Consider the following 20,528-nt stretch of genomic DNA (forward strand, 5'->3'; position numbering starts at 1 on the left):
GTATAACAACACATTATTGAACTGCACAGTGCATATATTACAAACTACATTTGTTTAATTTTTAAACTTGGTTATACAGGGGATTTATGTTTTAGATGGTTTATTTGCTGTGCAAAATATCACTTGCTTATGATCAAATTATCTTTTATTTAAAGTTTTAATCAGTGTTTTTACCTTTGTCGAGTAGCCATTCGTCAACTACTCGACCAAGCCGATATGGGATTCGCTGTCTAGCAATCGCCAGGCGTTCGTTATCAATGTTGCCTTTAAAGTTTAAAGAGACATTTCATTGTTAAAAATCTGAAAGGTCAAAGATTAAAACCTACAGTGAAACATATGCCTTAACTGTCTGTTTTTTTTCTTTTTTCTCTTATTTTCTTTCTTTCATTTTTTTTATTTGGAACACCAAGGTTGCATACATAAGAATGATGAAGCTTTTCATTCAATTAAAATTTAAGCAAACAAATTAACCCTATTTTAATAGAAGAACTATGTTAAATATGCACCTACTCTTCTCGTGTTAAGAGAAACCAACCAAACTCAATCACGTTTATACACAATATCACTCCTTTACATAATACATTTACAAAATAGTAATCTTTTAAATCTTTTTAGCAGATTTTTCATCTAGTTATACATGAAAACTAGCTCATTTTAATCTAAATATTGACATTACAGTACATTCCAGCGTTTTGCAACCAATTTGATTTTAGCTTCACATTTGCTATCTAATCTAAGGTATTTTCAGTCATTTTTGATATGATAAATCTCACATTATCAGATCACAATACATTTAAAAACATCAAAGTAGCAGAAAAAACACTCAAAGGATTAAAGCAACAGGAAGATTATCAGTTCATCAGTAATGCATGTAAGATCAGTTCATGTTCATGTTTCCCATGTGAATTTGAAATTGCTCTGACAAAAGCTCTGACCTCAGAGATGTCTATGTAAACATTTTTATTCGCTCGTTCGCTACGGTGGGCACCACGTGGTCTCGAGCAGAAGCTGTGTTTAAATGCAGATATTTATGCAACATGTCCAGGTTGAGCCAGCTACGGTAGCTCTATTGAATTTAGATTATTTGAAAACATTTACTTCACTCCCATTACGGCCCACACATAATTACCACTCCTGACTTCACTGGAAAATTCAACACGAACCTGACTTGCTCATATTTCCAAAGAGTATAATTACGCCTCACATTTTTTACTCTATGAGCCATTAACTTGTTATTTGTCAATCAAAAACGAGTCTCGCTCTCTCTATATGCGATTAAAGTATGATTAAAATATGAATGTATGAAAATGTTTCCTAAACGAGACGTAACAAGAGTAGAGTAGAAAGTCAGCCCAAAGGCTATGATGTGAGAAATTCAGTGTGAGAATTTCTAGCAAATTTCCATTCTAATGCGTTCTCATTTCCTATATACATATGCACAAATACTGACAGAATTGAAAATTCTATCAAACCTGTATGACTTTCTTTCTTCAGTGGAACACAAAAGGAAAATCTTGTAAAAATATATTGGATGCTCTTTTTCATGTAATGAAAGTGAATATGAAACATTTTTGGTCATCTTGTTATTTGAGCTAGATCTGTATTCACTTTAATTATGTGGAAAATAGCAGCAAAGACATTATTCAAACAATTTCCTTTTGTGTTCTGCAGAAGAACGAACATCATACAGGTTTGAAATGACAAAGCAAGGTGAGAAATTTTGGCAAATTATTACTTTAAAGCACCAAATTTAAGCTTATACCACCTCAAGAGGTTGGCTGCTCTAGTCGACTGCACTTTTGAGGTAAAGCTCTTTATTCTGTATCCGACACTGAAATGACATGACTAAATTGCTTCTCAAACACAGTACAATACTGTTTTTGATAGGTGATTGCAGAAGAAGAACACCCGCGGACAGGGAAATAAGGCTTCTGCAGGGCTGCACGTAAGGACAGATGGAGTGCTTGACTCTGGACTTGAGTTTGAGAGCGCCTATATTCTGCTGTGAGAGCGGAAATAAGTTTGAAACTCAGTCCATTACAATGAGTCCCCCTTTCCTTTTACTTTCATTCATTTGTCTTTTTTCCCCTTCTTTAATTCCTACCATGTACAGTCGGGTCTAACTGTGATTTATGTCCACTTGTGCACTTTACCTAGAGTAATCAAGAGTGAAAGGAGTAATTTGTCTCAAATCATAGCTTAAAAGAAACAAGGCAAGAAGGGGAAAAAAGCAATAGGATCTCTTGAAGCGGGATGGACCGGATGACTTAGGGCAAGTTGTGCGCATGATTGCTTGAATGCACATAAACACACACACACACACACACACACACACACACACAAACACAAACACATACACACGCCATGGTCAGGTTCTGTTTAAATGAGGGGGCAGTTGCCTGAGGGCCTCTCGGTAAACTGAAAATGACTGCCTAGTTAGCTTAGCATGCTAACAGTCTGAACACTCTTCCTTTGTAAGTATTAGACACTTTCCTGTTTCAACAAAGGCATCTAAATTATCAAAGAAAACATTTCTGTGCTTTTATATCTGTTCTGCATCCATTTGTAATGTTAGGCAATCCACAGTGATTTTCAAGGACAGCAACAACACCTCAATTTATCCCTCTGCCAGTCCAAACCTCATGCTGTGGCCATTTTGTGCCCAGCGGTAACCGTGTGGCGGTAATTCTGTCAGGAACATTACAGGAACATTCCATTTTTTTAAAAAGTAAATATGAAAAAGGTCTACTTAAGTGCTTGTGTCCATTTAAAATGTCTACAAATGGACATAAAGCATCTGTGATTTTAAATGCTATATAGGGGGTTTCACCCCTTACCTTTCATCAAACTGCTTTTAAAAATCTGTGATTACATGAGCTGTCAGAACTCTTTAAAATCTTTCCATCACGTTCGCTGACAACAGCAACTACAGTTTGTTTCACTCTCAATCCTTCCCTTAACTGTCATTAAGAAACACTGTTACATTAAAGGGATAATTCACCTAAAAATTTATATTGTGCCATCATTCACTCACCATCATGTCGTCCCAAACCTGTATGACTTTTGCTGAACCCAAAATATATTTTCTTTTTTTTGTACAATGAAAGTAAGTGGGGTCCTGTGTTGTTTTGGTTTCCATTTAATATAAAAACGGCCAAATTCATCCAAAAAAAGAACTTTGAGTTCTGCAGAAGAAAAAGCTTGATGGCATAATATTCATTTTTTGGTGAAAGTATCATCCCTGCTGCAATACAGAATAAAATGCAATACAAAACACTCCTAATGTACATTCAGTGATATTTAGATGCTATTTTGATTGAAGGTTTATTTTAATTTGATTTAATTAAATAAAAAAAATAATAAAAAAAGTAAAACAGACAAAACTTCAGGGAGTTGAATAAGTGTTTCACATTGAAAATTCAATTTCTTAGTTTAATACATCTGTTATTGCTATAAGTAATTACTACATTACAACTGCATTACAATACAAACGTTAGGTGAAAGAATGACAGCATAGGTTAAGAGTGAGAGGAAAAATTGTATGCTTTCTTTGTATGCTAAAGCTATACTAGTTACAGAACTAATTGTTCAAGATAAACAAGCTCCCCATTTTGTTCTCCCTCGTTGTCAATTTAAATTCAATGCATTTATTATCTCGTCTAACGCAGAGCAGAGTCAATCAAGCGCTGATTAAAATGAAGCGGTCATGACTAATTTTCTTTTTTTAAATATTTCAGTGGAAAAGTTTCTTCCATTCTGCTACGGACATAAGATGCATTAGTATTCAGGCAATCACAAGCGCACTGCTCACTAAATCCACAGACACAATGGAAACAGGAAGCTGAGAGAAAATGGCACATTACAATGGCTCCATTTTAACAAGCTATTGTCTTCCACTCCAAATGAAAGACGCTGCTGGTATTTGGTTTGTTTGTTTACACTAAAACAATGAGAGGGTCTTGACGAGGAAAAAACGGTACCTCTCTCTCTGTGTCTGTTTCTATTTCTATCCCTCTGTATTCTTATAGTCCTGTTTCACTTATGTCTATTTCTATGATATTTGGTTTCAGCGTATGTCGTGGTGTGCATAAGCTGTTGTAAATACAAAATGTCAACTCTTGGATTTGGATAATCCTGTTAAGATTCTTACTGTTCTCCAAATTAAATATTACAAAATGCAATTCTATGCAACCAGTGTTATCTACAGCTGGATCTAGTGTCTCATGAGTATAGATTTGCATTTTCCCAGCACATTTTGAATTTAATGACTAGCCGTATTGAAAGCAATGATGAGCAACGGACGACAACGCAGCTCTTATGGCAAGCATGAGATTTTCCGAGCTTCATTACCACTTCAGTCGTCGAACACTCAACATTTACCATCAACAATCTATCACGTCTGCTCCCAAGAAGAAAGAGGTTTGCGAAGATCGAGAGCAAATAATCTCTGTAATGGAAGAGATGGTTTAAGAAGAGCTTGAAGTAAAATACAAATTAAAAGACTAATACAGCCGCCTCCTTTTCATCATGATTGACAAACGAGAGCAATGGGATTATTTCTCATCTCTGATCTCTTGTCAAGCTTTTGTCAGGGCTTTTCAGGCGACTGAGAGGCTGGTGAATTTGATAACCCTGGCTCTGACATTTTCAGCCTCCTAAAGCCCCAAGAGCAATCATCTCTGCTGACATTTGGAAAGGATACCAGGGTTACCTTTTTTTTAACTGTGAGAAACCACAATCACAGACAAAGGCATTTTGTCCTTAACCCTGTGATTCAGACACTTTTTCCTGAGCTCTGCCAGCCTTTTATTGTTCCCATTGTGAATAGCTGCATGGCTGAGATTGTGTGTGAGTGTGTGTGTGTGTGTGTGTGTGTGTGTGTGTGAACATCCGTATAAAGGCTGAGGGCTCTTACCTGTTGGGTAGCGCTCAATGACTGGCAGATCATCCACCTGCAAGGTGGCGTTACCACCACTTCTCGTAAAGCGAACTATGTGGTACTTTCCATCATTTACAAACTTTGAGGTTTCTTCAATGTTTATGTCATCGGTGCCCACATTGAACACCACTTTGATATTGCCTCTTTCCTGTAAAGATAGAGAGAGAAAGAAAAAAGAAAGAAAAGGGCGATAAAGGAAGAGTGCTTTAAGATTATATCATAGTCATTCCGTTCTGATTCACTCCGCCAACATAAAGTGGTCAGGTTATATGCACTAGCTTATTTTAGCATATGAACATCACATTTAATGATCATCACTCTGTCTTAGCAACCTTGCGGAAGACAATTTTTGATTATTAATAAAGGCTCTCATAGAGAGGCAGCTATACTCCATCTTAACAGCAGAATAACAGATGTACCGAATTTATTGAGGACCAAACAAGGTGATAGTTTATCAGCCTGTGCACAAGTTCTCCTGACAGCACAATGCATCAGAAAGATTTACCACCGCTTTAATTCTCCAGCAAAAGGCGCCATTCATATTTAATAACAAAAATATCTATAATTTATGTTTTAATGAGCCTATTACATGAAGGAAATGGATAGTAATAAAGAAACCAGCAAGTATTTTTCTCCATTTTAGCAATTTTGCGATTTTCTTTTGATAATTAGTGGGGATATATTTGTTATGTCTGTGTATATAGAGAGAATACGACGCTTTTAGTTCAGACAAATTCAGTGTGTATTATTGCATTTTCAATGTGATATGTAAGTGATAATGTACAGTCAGCCAGTCATTATGACAAAATAATTCCTGACAGGTTGATCAGGACACCATCACACAAGCAGGAGGTCTTGTATCACCCTAAAGTAGTTTCTTCTGGATTAATGACCGGTTGACTGTACACCATCCTGCTCATTACATGATTACTTACCAATTAAAGAAATAAATGGACATGAAATATTGATTACAGCTGAAATCATTCAATTACAAGAAAGAAAATGCTGAGTGATACAGTATGAGAGACATACTATAGCTGATGCTTTGTAAAATGTTCAATTAAATAGCCCAATGCTGATTATACAAAAACATTATACAGCTTTGTAGAATACTGCTGTTCAAAAATTTTAATAAATGACCGCTACACTGTATAACTGGCTGTTGATATCCTGGTAACTGATATCCAGCATAGCTATGTCGCTCTTATCACCCCGTGTCCTCTTTCTTCTCATTTTGTAAAATAATTTCAACTCAATCTCCTTTGAATCAATCCTACAGGGTGATACAAAACCCCTCAGCTTTGTGTGGGGTTCTGATTTCTAATATATATATATATATATATATATATATATATATAAATATATAAATGCAACACAGATGGAAAGACATAAACTCACATGCTACATTTGTGACAAAACAATATTACCAGTAGCAATCCGTAATTTTAAAGGGGGTGGCATGACTGCTGCAGATGTCAAAATAAAATTTACTGTGTCACACATTAAGCCTTGTAAACTAAATAATACTACTTTTTCATTCCTGTTCATGTTCAAAAGTTTCTCAACAAGCCTGCAGGCAGATAACATAATCGAATCAGGAAATCACAGGAAAAAAATAACCTTATAAGATTTTTCCCCTTGAAATCAGTGCCTCGAGGCAATATGCTGGTCATACAGAATAATGTGTGACAGTCTCACTGAAACGGAATCTAATCTTTATTCTGATGCGCCGCTTGTCATTTTCAGTGTAAATTCTCATCAATGCATGTTTCTGTCTTATTAATGCGAGCAGTGAGAGTGAAATCACTCTGTGTGCTTCACATCCACACCACTAGATGGCCTCAATCCTTAATGGTTTCCTATTTGATGCAGCTCAGTGGGTGGGATTGTCTTTTGCTAATTACAATAAAACGTATTCATGCGCAAACAATCTCTTCTCATGAAAGCACATGCTAATAATGCTCGATCCACTTGCTGCTTGTCTTATATAAAACAGTAACTATGCCCACTCTGTGCTCTCCTTGATGACCTGCGTGCCCACATGCACTACTTAGTTAACCAAAAACTTGTTGCAAACTTGTTAGGAACGCTATTAAAAGCCTGCACATGAATGCAAGCAATTGTGAAAATTGTTGTCTGACATATTTACGACAGATGGAGGCCATTAGTTTAAAAACAACGAAATAGGCTGCTGTGGGAACGTGCGCTCCTTTCGATTGATTTGTTGCAGATTGCAAAAGCTACATGTGGCATTTCAAAATAATGAAATGAGGTGTGTATGAGAAGATCCCTTTGTGAATTCCCCTAATTCACACCTATCTGCAGGAAGAGAGCAAGCAGAGGACAAATCGCAACACCAGACTTCATTATACCCTCCCAGGAGATGTGTGTTTTTGTCTGGATACTCACAAGCTCTCTTTTTCTGACACACACACTCACACGGCCCATGTTGTCATCTCCAGCTGGGCTGAAGCTGGATGTTCCTTCCGCCTCTCACACCCCATAATGAAGACAGACTCTGCCCGTTGGCCCTATCCTCTTCCCATCACCGGGAACAATGGGGCAGCGTCTCCTTCACCCTCCTCTGCGCTCTCTAACAGCATTTCTCCAGGGCCAATCTCTCACTCCCTGCACATCTTTTCAGCTTTGTGGTCAGAGAAGTGATGTGAGAGCTTGGCCTGCACACTAGTGGGCTGTGACATGCCACGCCCTCCTCTAATTGGAGAACGACCTCTCTTTCACCCTTCCATCCAGGCCGTCCCTTCGGGTAGCTGACCTCATCCTTCATTCGGGGTTCGGCGGCTGGGACCAACACCAAGGGTGGCAGGCCTTTTGAAACCTCAGAAATGACAGCATTGGATCAACCACATCCTGGCTAGGGGGAACGTGGACATGGCAATGAAGTTCGCAGAGCTGGGTAGATTACTTACAAATTGTAATCCGTTACTGATTCCAAATTACATGACAAAAATTGTAGTTAGTAACGTAATCCATTACATTACACATTTTAGGTCATGTAATCAGACTACTTTTAAATTACTTTTGACCTATCTCGTTTTTCACATTGATTTAAATAGGATAATCTTATACTATATTGATAAATATATTCCATTTGTTATCAACAACACAAAGTGCATTAAACATTACATTATGTCAAGGTTTCCCAAACTGGGTTTATGAAGGAACTGCAGGGGACTTATGAGTTTAATGAAAAGCTAATAATTGATTAAATGTGACAATGGACCACAAAACCAGTCATAAGGGTCAATTTTAGAAATTTCTGAGATTTATACATTTACTAAACACTTACTAAAAAAAGTTAATATTTTATTTCTTTATCTGCATGTCATGTGACACATCACAGAAGCAAGAACATGCAAATGTGATCTCTGAACTGATCTCTGTGTAAATGTCAAACAAAACTGGAAGACTTTCTGATTGTATAGATTTTATCTGATTGTATAGAAGCAGTATATTTTAGAAAGGAAAATTTAAGAAAGAAGAATATGGGAGAATCAATAAAATATGAATAAATGTAAATAATATGTAATCATGTAATCCATAAAAAAAAGTAACTGTAGTCTGATTACGAGTATTTTTAAGATGTAATTTAATCTAATTACAAGTACTTAATTTTTGGAATCTGATTACATGTAATTACTACCCAGCTCTGGAAGTCCGTAAGCATTTTTGAAGTTGGACGAGGGGGCTCGGACATTCGCAGGGGGGCCTCTTCCTGCAACTTAAAGTGGGCATGGTTTTAAGAGAGACACCCTACGTCCTACATTCAGTCCCGGGTGTGATAATGTCCCAGTTTCACAGAATTTTCTGTTAAAAAAAAAAAAAAAAAAAGAGAAGGCGGCTCTATTATGATTGCCTCAGGGGCTAAACATACGGAAGGAGAGCAAAATTGAGCCGTGACACCAAATCCCAGATTATCACAGAATAACAAATGTTTTGGGTGCTGTGATCAGGATTCGGTGTTCGTTAAATGATCCCTAAAGCGAGCGAAGGATGGGGTGTCATTTAAAAGGAGGGCCTGGTTCCACACGGCTGCATCTCAGCTGTTCCTGTCCATCTCAAGCTTCATGTCACCTCTCCACCGAGGCCTGCAGTGCTGCTCTAAATATAAAGAACTAATACAACTGGATTCTCATTAGACACAATGGGGGTTGTTATAGCAACACTGTTCTCTAGGGTTCTCTCGTTTCTTGTAGGCAATTAGATGACAACCACGGTGCCATCCTGATTGACAGAGCATTTCATCTACTCTGGAACTGCAACGACCTCCTCTTGCCAGACACAAAAATAATTCAGTTGTTCAGAAGTTCGGAATATGTAGTTTAGAGCTGTAGGTTTCTTGTGCTTATAAATATACTTGTTACCAAATATTTATTTATTACTTAAGACACTACAGGTGAGGAAAAAAAACTCATAATCATCACCCCATCATACCCCAATTTGCATATTCATAGCACTTTAAGTGAATACATTTTGTATTACAAGTTTTCTAAAATGTTATGTTTAAATATGCAAATGAGGCATTACCTAATTAAAAATACACTAATTTGCATACATTTTTCAGACAGGAAATCTGAATATTGGATAAGGCCAGGTTCATAATTCTTGTTTTGTTGATTAATTAGAGTTAAATGTTCTTACAGAGGGGATTTTTAATATTTTCATCACTCTAAAAATGCTGTCAATAGATGTCAAATTATTTTGACCAGGAATGAAATGTTACATAAATCAAGCAAATGATATATGAGCAAACCCCTCTGTAAAAACTTTCAAATTACAGATTGGAATAAAATGGGAAAGTTTGTTGCATAGGTTTAATTTGCATTTGAAAAACAAAAAGACTTTAAAGATCTGTATTGTAATTGAAATCTACAGACGAAAATACATATTTTGGAATGAAGACAAGTTGTGGTAACCAAATAGCCCACAATCTTAAAATTGACCGGTGCTTTACAAAAAAAAAAAAGTTTTGCCAGTGGTATCGTGCCTTAAAGTGGCGGTTTACCAAAAAATTTAAGCTCTATCATCATTTACTCACCCTAATTGTCATTCCGAACCTGACTTTTTCCCTCTGTGAAACACAAGCTGTGAAAAAGATATTTTGGAGATTTAACGGTTTTTGTCTATTTAATAAATGTCAATTGGGTCCAAAACCACCCCACTGACTTTAGAATAGCATCTTTTGTGTTCCACAAAGAAAACTGCACAATTTGGAACAACATGAGGATGAGTAAATGATGACAGATTTTTCATTTTTGGGTGAACTAACCCTTTAAGCTCTAAATAAATCGATGGAATAATTGTGATATTAGTAACAGGCAGAACGTTCCATCAAGAGAAGCCAAACACACACACACACAAAGGGCTGGGACGGTTGCCCCGGAAACCTGGAGGACAGAAAAGCCACTAATGATGTGTCTTATTTAGGAAAAGGTGCAGGCAGAAGCTTATGGAGTATGACGGAGTGTGTGTGCCACAGCGGGGATGCTGATCTGCCATGGCATTCAGCTTAAATGAGCTGGTGCATCCAGGAAACCTCAGCCACTTTACATAAAGAGCCTCTCAGTAATGCTCAAGCTAATACCAAGGGAAAGCGCTTAATTGGATAGAACACCCAGACATGCAATATACGCTCTCATAAATAACTTGTGTTTGATATTAGATCAAAATATCACACCGTGTGTGACACGCTCCGGAGTGCATGTGCCCTTATGTTTGAGCACTGCAGGTTTGGTGAAACAGATAAATTTGTTGTGTCCGCAGAATAATTCCACTTTGGCAAGCAGTTCTTGTTGTTTCACCCCCTCCTTCTCCTCTCTTTCTTTTTGTGTGCCTCCCTCTCTCTCTCGCGTGCTAGCGTTTGCTTGCTCTCGCAATCTCTCTTTATCTTCTGGTAAGGACTGGATCTGGTGAGATCATGAATCTTTTTGGCAGCAGAGAATTATTTTCCAAGTTCTCTAAAAACTGAAAATAGCACTCTGTCCTAGTTCTTCTCGAACCTGAAAACCACATGCATTCCATGGGTGTTGTCTACAGACGATATCCAAGAAGTCATGCACATTGTCTCCCTACTGCTGAGGAAAAAAACAAAAAAGGCCAAAAAAATTCAAAAGCCAGTCTGAATGCAATATCTCTCGCAGACAGTATCATTTCATATTACAATCGACAAATCCAAGGCAGACTGGAGCGCTGCTATTTTTGTAGTGATCCTTGTCAACCCGTCACTGGGCTTCAATAGTAACACGTTCTTTCATGCATTGACTCTAATCGGAAGAAAAAAGCGTGGTAAACATTTTTTTTTAAAAATGCAAAGGATCGAGTGGGCTGAGTTTGTCACAAAGAGAGCGTTTAAAAGAACACCTGTCTCTTTTATTTTGATGAATAAATTTAAATATTCAGCTTTTACTTCTGCTGCCATCTGTCTGCTTATCCTTTCAGATACTAAAGATAGCAAAGGCACGGTTTGCCATATGGCGCACTTATTCAAGAAAAAATGGCTGACGAAGACCAAACATTAAATCGTCTGTGGCCAGTCAAACTGTTCTCCATGCCACTCGTAAATTGCATAATGACCTGGCATATAGTTTGACGGTATGTAAAAATGACAGAGCGCATGAATGACTTGTACTCAAATTATGCGGGTAAGTGGATAGAGGAAGTAAGTGTCGCTGAGTTTCGACTGAGAGAAACAAAATGGCATTTTTCCAAAGCACTGGCTGTTTCTATCTAAGCTGCTGGGTGGAGACAGGCTTAGTCCGCACTGACGGTATGAGGTCAGCAGACACTTTGCTGTCACTCAAAGCCATGTCACACGTCACTCATGTCCGACCAGGTATGTCCTGCCCACTCAGACACAAGTGAAGCAGAAAATCAGCATCTGTCACTCTCTTTCACTTTCACCTCCATCCAAATGTGAGTGAGTGTGCGTGCATGTGTGAGCATATGAGTCTCTCGGACTGCCCTGAGTCACTTTGACTGGAGACATCTAAAATACATACAACTCATACAACAAAATGGAGAAAAAAAAAAGGATTTTGATATATATGGATACATTTTAAATTTCCCTATTTTAAAGGAACAGTTCGCCTGAAAATGGAAATTATCTTTCTTCAATGGAAAACAAATGGAGATTTTTCAGAATAATATCCTGGTCGTTCTTTTTCATACAATGAGAGTGAATGGGGACTGGATCTGTAATGCTCTAAAACAACAAAATGCAGCACAATCTTATCATGAAACTAGTCCATATGAATTGTGTTCTATATTCTGTATATGCCATATGTTTTACCATAGGAAAGTCTGAAAGTTATGAAAGTTAATACACTGATCTTTTCCTCTGCTGAAGAATTTAAATGGACTACATACACTACGTTTGAAAAATCTTTTTTGAAAGAGTAATTTAGGCTTTTATGCAAAACGCAGGGACACATTACATTAATCAAAAGTGACAGTAAAGACTTCTACATAATAAATGCTCTTCTTTTTCATCAACGAATCCTGAAAAAAATTTATCACAGGTTCCACAAAAAAAAAAAATGTAAGTAGAACAACTGTTTTCAACATTGATAATAATAAAAAATGTTTCTTGGGCACCACATCAGCATATTAGAATGATTTCTGAAGGATTATGTGACAATCTGTTGTAATGGCTGCTGAAAATCCAGCTTTGCTATCTATCACAGAAATAAATTACATTTGAAAATATATTCAAATAGAAAATACTTTAACAATTGTAATAATATTTCAAAATATTATTGTTTTAACCGATCAAATAAACGCAGCCAACAAAAAAACCACACCGAACCTAAAACTTTGAATGGTAGTGTCATATGAACAAGTTGCATGAGCTACAAAAATAGCACATTGATGCATTACACTATTGGTTCTCTCATCACAAAAGTCTTTAGTGGTAATGACACCACTACAATCAAGACTGTAATATTATATGGCTTGTAATACTTTTTTTCAAATTTTTAGTCCCCATTCACTTCCATTGTATTCTTCAAAAATTCACACTATGTGCACCATGCAAGAACAAGTCATACAAGTTTACAAGGGTGAGTAAACATTTTTAAGTGAACTATTCCTTTAACATGGTCAATGTGGCAGTTCTGCTATCACCGACATCTCAGCACAGGTGCTCTCTGAAAGCTGTTTCCTTTTCACGTCCTTTCTCTCCTTCTCACACACACACACACATTCCCTATACCCTTGTCAGTACTACTGTTCACACCTCTGTACCTCTCACTGCTGAGTTAGCTGTGATCGTCACCATTCTTCAATTGGACTGATGTGCTCATTAGACTGCCCACAAGCGTACACACACACACACTTTTGGCATCGAGAGTGTGAGAGGTCAGAAAGTGCTAATGATTTGGTCAAACCCCAGGGGTATAATCACTTGGCTTTGACTCGTTTACAGTCATCATCCATTTCTCCTTCGCTCCTGTCCTGCTTAGCGGTTTGCACGGCTGCCACAAATGGCCGGGCGGTCCGCAGGGCATTTGGCCATGGGTTCGAGCAGCTGGCAAGCTCATCTTGAGCAGAAGAAATGTATTTAATAGGCCATTACCCCTTAAAATGCGCTGTTATGCTGAGTGAAAGAATGTGCACCAATGTTTTCTTTTTCTGTACAGTGCCTGTCTCACCGTTCCTTACAGTTCTCGCTCTCCGTCTTGTTATTTCTCGCTCTCTCTCTCTCTGCATGAGCAAGTGGCTCAATGATTTGGGGTGAACGATGACTAATGATAATCCCCAGTGATGGTGATATGATGAGATTTAAATGAACTCTGTCACAAGTGTTTAGGGTCATAAGCAGAAAGGGGGCGCGGGGGGAGGGACGCCACTGTCTGTTTGAAAAATCAGGACATCAAGGGCCGCTCGTTAACATGGTCAATGATCCTAAGTTAATTCACTTTCAGAAAGGCAGTCTCTGGATAATGATATCCTCCCAGCCTACAGACAGGTTTATCAAAACATTCCGTTACATCACTGAACAGTCTCGCCATTAATGTCAATACTGACATACTTAATCTCATCAGTGCCTAAATATAATTTATGGAAATGGAAGGGAAAATCTTTTTTTTTCTTTCCCCTTGTTAATTATGGGGTAAAAACGGTACTGGAAATCTATAATGATTTCAACTGCTTTATGGACGGTTAGCGATGTAGGTACAGCTAATTTACCCTCCTACACAAGGCTGATTCATTTAGTAAATACCTTTTATGCTGGCTTAGCAGTCATCAGTCCAACAAGCATCAAAAATGGCAGACGTAGCACTGCAGAGACTCCACCAGTCACACATTAGAATTAGCCTAGATATCCAGCGCTAATCGCATCAAGACATTAAGGGCCTTTAATTTGCTCATAAACATTCCCTGCCATCCCTGTGCCAAAAAGCCATATATCAGTCATGGATGCCTGATTAATTGTCATGCCAATATATGGAAATATATAATCTGTGATAATCTTAATTACGGGCATTATGTAAAGTGTTACATATCTTGGGCTTACGCAACTCCTGCAAATTCATTTTACAACGCATTTCACGAAGACACCACTGCTACCTACCACCTTGCATTCTCAAGCGAATATCTGAGCTGAGATGCGAGGAACACAATGTTCTGAGTACATGAGATGGTAAATCATAACCCACAGTCTACTGGGCATCTGATATCATTCACGCGCTCTGAGCTTGTGTGATTTTGCTGATCGATAAAACATACTGAAACAACATATCCGTGCTGCAAATTTACATGGGGCACAGGGTTCACATGTATGCGCATGCAAATGAAACCAACTGTTGCTGCTTAAGCTTTTGGTGTAGAAAATGTCTTTTATTATTGGATCTGTTCACTAGAAATAAAATTCTGTCATGAAAATTGTGTTAAAACATGATTTGTTTTTCTTCCGTGAAACACAAAAGCAGAAATTCTGAAAAATGTGCTGGTCGCACTAGTGTTAATATTGTTAACGAAAACTATGACGAAAAATGGTCGTTGATGAGCTTTTTTTCTTCGACTAAAACGAGACGAAGACGAGATGACAATAAGGTCAATAAATGATAACTATGACTATATCAACATGCAATTTCGTTGACGATAAAAGACGAGACTAAAATGAATTACAAAAAATAAAAACTTTACCAAAATCTTTTTATTTTTGTCAAAAAAGAGACAAAAATATTATTGCAGACTGCTGTACACGCCTCTACTACGCAAGCTTATATGTGCGGTTGCCAGATATCAAGAGTTCAAATTCGAATCAGAGCTTCTCTGTTACAAGGATACATTTTCTGCCCAGTGTTTTATTTATTTTTTGCAATATGGCAACCATGTGCAGGTGCTTGCTCTTCATTGTGGAAGCGCTGCTGACGATGATCTGAAAACAGCGACAAGCAAGCTGGAGTTTAGCGATCTAAATGAAAGTGTCACTCAGCCAGTCTGTGTTCTGTCATGAGATTTCGATTACAATGTTTGCGATTGTGGTTGCTGAATAAATGCATATATTCAACCGCTGTTGTTTTAATAGAGAAACCTAGGCTATTGCAATATGGAATTATTGGAATTACTATTAGGAATTTCACCGTTATAATATTTTTCATTTGTTTTACCAGTTTTCATAATATAGACAGAGAGTGTGCATAAGTCTTTGATATTAATTTTGATAATAAATAGCCTATAATAAATCATTACACTAGATCAGGTAAAATAAACCATGTGTATGAGTCAACATTCTACTGATTTGTGCTTTACTGGTGAAAATGCAATACCTTAAATTCAAACGTAAATTTCTTAAATGACAACAATCATAACGATTATAATTTTGAGCAAAAATATATTTTTTTATCAGTTTAACCATTATACAGCATGACGAAAATATGATTTCATTGACTAAAACTAGACTAAAATGCTCAGACATTTCTTCAACTAAAACTTGACTAAACAAAAACAGGACAAGGTTCACTAAATATGATAATAACTAAAACATACATTTGAGACAGGACTAAGACTAAAACTAAATTAAAAATGGCTGCCAAAATTAACACTAGGTCGCACTTTTCCCTGCAGTTAAAAAATGACGGGTACTGAAGCTTTTAAGCGTCAAAATGAACACAAAAGGATTATAAAATCATAAAATGATAGACAAACATAATTAGTTTTTTTCAGAACTCAATTACTTTTATTTTATTGAACCGAATGGTCAGGATACTCTTTTAAAAAATGACTTATGTTAGGGGAAAAAAAGAGAAAATCATGCAGATTTGGTACGACAAATCAGATGAGGGTGAGTAATGAGTTTTCATTTTTAGGTGAACTACCCCTTTAAATAAAAGCATGAAGCACATCGGGCATTGCAGCACTGTAGCTGAAGTCATATATAGACACCAGCATGCATCGTAAACTCCAGGGCTCAGCTGGAGAAATCATTACCTCACCGCGCTCGGAAAGCATTTGCTGAGGCAGTCGTGCAACAGTCACGCCATGATGCCACCCCTGAGAGAGCACGCTGATTCTTCTGGGAATCAAGTTTGTGATTACAGCAGGAGTGGGTGTCAAAAAAAAATAGAACGCAGGAAAAATAAATAAATAAAAACACATACAACTCTTCGAAGCTCAGTGCCAAACACTTTCCCGTCCCCCTTGCCTCCACCTCCTCCACCTCCCACTCCTCCAGCACAGCATGTCATAGGAAATGCGGGTTCTATCAAATAGCATCCTCTGAGCAAGCATTGGTAGCGCCTTCTATTCTGAACATTATACAGATTTTATTCATGAGGGCGGTCTGAGGCGCTGGAACTTTCTAAAACAGACCAGCACTTTGAGTGCTGGAGGAGGCGTAGAACACTATGATTACCCTAATGATCATTCACAGGGCTCGTCGGGAGCATGATTTTCTGTGAATTTCTAGTCTGGGGTTTGTGTGAGAATGAATGAAAAGCAGGAATTCTCAGGGGAATCTGTGTAGGTTTGAGCAAGTTCAAACAGTTGAGACCAAAAGTCTGAGACCATATTGAAATTCTGGGATTTTTTCGTTTAAACCTGGAAATAAAGCTTTAAGATTTTGAAACACTTAAAACAAAACAGAAATTTTGACATGAAATGAACAAGTACCACACCGTAAAATTATTTTTCTAGTCTACTTCAAAATTCCAAGTTTAATTCAATGTTTTATTTGCCGATTCGTTGTGATTATTTGTGGAATTTAGTAACAAGTCCAAAAAAAAAAAAAAAAAAGGGTAAAAATTATTTTAACACCAAATTTTCATGACATAAAATGTAAAAAATAATTTTTCAGTTGAAAATAAAAGATTATTGGCATACATTATACAAAAAAAAAAAAAAATACTACTTCAGTGTTTCTGTCTCAAAATTCCAAGTTCAAATCAATGTGTTATTTGCTGATTCGTTGTAATTATTTTTTTAATTTAGTAACAATTTCTGAGTAAAAATTGTTTTAACACCAAATTTTCATGACATAAAATGTTCAAAATTATTTTTCAGAGTTGAAAATAAAAGATTATTGGCATACATTATACAAAAAAATACTACTTTAGTGTTTCTGCCTCAAAATTCCAAGTTTAAATCAATGTGTTATTTGCTGATTCGTTGTAATTATTTGTGAATTTTAGTAACAATTTCTGAGTAAAAATGTTTCAACACCAAATTTTCATGACATAAAATGTTAAATAAAATAAAATAAAATTCAGAGTTGAAAATAAAACAAAGATTAATTTTACAAGAAAATACTCTCACTCTCCAAATTTCAATGTGTACATGCAAATTCTTTTAAAATATTTGTTAAATTTACTAGTTATTTCTGTGTAAAAATTGTTTCAAGTCCAATATTATTTAATGTGTTTTCAAGATTCTGCAAGAGTTTCTGGTCTAAATGACTATATTTTTGGCACCTATCATGCGACTCCTAGCACAGACGGTCAGATGCTCTTTCAACTCACTGGACAATTCTCAAATAATGCTGGATAACACGAACGTCAGGTTTGACACAAACTTGTGGAATTCATGCAGCTTGTTGTTGTTGCATTAGTTTGTAATAAATACCAAGAAAATATGAAATTCATGTAATTTATTCAAACTAAATTTCCACTTGAATTTAAAAAAAGATGCATTTTCACTAGTGGCCTCAAAGCGTGTAACCAACAATAAGTGTGTGTTTGTTTGTGTAAGACTCACAATCTGAAGCTGCAGGTAGTCTCCCAGGCCGGAAGAGCTGTCCACCCTAACCAGCACTGCATCCTTCTGCTGGGTGCTAAAGCCGACAGCCAGTCGGTCAGCTCGTGTGCTCGGTCTGTCGTTGGGCGGCCATGTGTACACAATGAGCCCTCCATCACGTCCGAATATGTATGTGGTTCCCGCTGCAGAACGAGAAAGAGAGAGAAACAGAATGTTAAGTGTAAGAACATCAAAGTAAGTGGGAAAAGTATTTCCATTTTGCATGTGTGTGCGTGCGTATGCATGGCTCTGCTCCATTACACAAAGCGCGGGAGTATCTTGATGAACCCATCAGAGTGCCAGACAGCCCCTGCTGGTCCCTGATTGGCTAAATTATAGCCCTTATGTGACCCTCGCTACGCTGATGTCACCAGGAGCACCTGTGTCTGCCGAAGCATGAGCTAAACAGAGTCGCTCTCGCTACAACCACTCAACGCACGCAACCCCCCATCCGAGCCCAGGGCTGATTGAGCTGATTACAGTCGCTCTCTTCACCCGCCGACACACCGGACAATCAATCCAGCCCAGCACCTACTTCTGCATGCATTTATTCTGCCAAAGGTGGGCAAACACGGCACGGACCAGACAGCTATTCCTGCTCAGTGAGACGCATGCTAATGCCTGATGGAGCTAATTACAGTGTCAGAGGCAGGTAGCTTACTGTGAGCGGGGTCACTGCGATTCAATGCCTGCAGGAAGGTTTCTCCAGGTTTTTGCATTGAGAGATAGAGAGAAACGCTACTAATGGAGTTGATCTCATTAACTGGCGGACCGCACTAGCTCTTTTGATCAGGCGTGACTTCAATAGCAAAATGGGGCGAAAGCACTTCGATTGTGGCAGGTGCACTCGGGGTAATGTTCGCAGAGCAAAGAGCTCATCAACCTCAAGATAACAGCCTCGGGAGATGCGAGACGCACTTCAACACTTTCCTCTCGGCGGAGCGTGACTGCTGTGCTTCTGAGCTCCAGATGCAGATAAGACGGGCGGCGAAGCAGCACGGGGAAAAAACCCAGAGGAGGCCGGAGCTCTCAGAAGAGCAAGAGGCCCCCGAGTTAAAGCGCTGAGAGTGGTTTCAAAAGGGCTGGGTTATTTCCTGGCACGTTCCTCTATTTGCAGAGCCGTGCTCATTAGCTCCACTCTGTGTGATTTTCACCAGCGGGCTCTCGCCGGCCCCCTTGAACGCATCTCATTGAGACTGTTTCACACCGTGTCAGCGATCGGCTTGACCCCCTCCGGGGCAGGCACATTCGCTTACACGGGTACACAAATGTTCACGAGCGCGCACGGATTCACGCGCAAACTAACGCCCGGTTAGTGACGACTCCCTTGACGGGCTTGTTCCAAACACAGGGAAATGAGCTCTGCTCATTAGCGGGGCTCAGATGGTTGAACTTCACACACACATATGCGCACAGGCCATCATGGATGTGAAGCGGATAGGGATGAGAGTTCGGCTCTGTTGAAATCTGTTTTGTGCGAACCGCTACGGCTGCCTGCCTCATATCTGTCGCTCAGTATGATGGCAATTCGCAGCTGTGGGTGAGTGAATGGATTTGCCAGGAAGGGAAGCGTAAAGCTGTGCAGAGATTTACGGGCACAAATGGGCAATGCACAGTGCACTGAAAGTTAAAATCAGCGCAATCAACTTTTAAAAATACAAGTTGACATCTGACTCATGCATACATTTAAAGGGATAGTTCCCCCAAAGATGAAAATTCAGCATCATTTACTCGCCCTCATGTCCTTCCAAACATCTATGACTTCCTTTCTTCTTGTGAACAACAAATTATATTTATTAATTTTATATGTATAACAAGGACACCTTAAAATAAAGAGTAACCCTAAATTGTAAGTTGTCCTTTTTAAAGAGTAATTACACAAATGTGATACACTGAGTGATAATTAAAGTAACATGCACTTACTATATAATACTACATAATACATATACACTATATGTATAATGGATTTTGTTGAGGATCAGTTGCAAAATTTACTGTTATACACTGTGAAATAAAGTGTTTCCATATCTTATGAGAAGAAAGTAAGTCTTGCAGGCATGGAACGACATGAAGGTGTGTAAATAATGAAATGTTTGGGCCAACTACCCTTTTAAAGGACAACAGATCGTAAAATAACCCCCTAAAAGAGTGATTAGTACTTTATTCGGAGATGGCTGACTGAACATTATCCATTTCTTTTTTAATGCAGCCACTTGCCAAGTAAATAAATGAGCATGAATTATTGATTTGTGCTGAAAAAAAAAAACAATTGTCATAAGAAAGAGGCTGCAAATTGGTATGAGAGACAAAAAATAGAGATCCTGCTGGGATCTTG

The 20,528-nt window shown here is 38.0% G+C and overlaps 1 protein-coding gene across 17 annotated transcripts in view; it reads right to left on the minus strand.

Moving 5' to 3' along the window:
• nrxn1a (neurexin 1a) overlaps nucleotides 1–20,528 on the minus strand; it is a 172,798-nt gene that overhangs the window by 18,995 nt on the left and 133,275 nt on the right. For 12 of the 17 annotated variants that reach the window (XM_058794223.1, XM_058794222.1, XM_058794219.1 and 9 more), the window contains 3 exons: nucleotides 18,155–18,336; nucleotides 4,916–5,087; nucleotides 175–264 (listed from right to left, as the gene is read on the minus strand). In XM_058794223.1, the coding sequence (XP_058650206.1) occupies nucleotides 175–264; nucleotides 4,916–5,087; nucleotides 18,155–18,336 (444 nt within the window). The remainder of the gene's footprint in view (nucleotides 1–174; nucleotides 265–4,915; nucleotides 5,088–18,154; nucleotides 18,337–20,528) is intronic. The other 5 variants (XM_058794227.1, XM_058794226.1, XM_058794225.1 and 2 more) reach the window with 1 other exon arrangement.

Source organism: Onychostoma macrolepis, chromosome 12, assembly GCF_012432095.1.
Source record: "Onychostoma macrolepis isolate SWU-2019 chromosome 12, ASM1243209v1, whole genome shotgun sequence".
In the NCBI taxonomy this organism is placed as follows: Eukaryota; Metazoa; Chordata; class Actinopteri; order Cypriniformes; family Cyprinidae; genus Onychostoma; species Onychostoma macrolepis.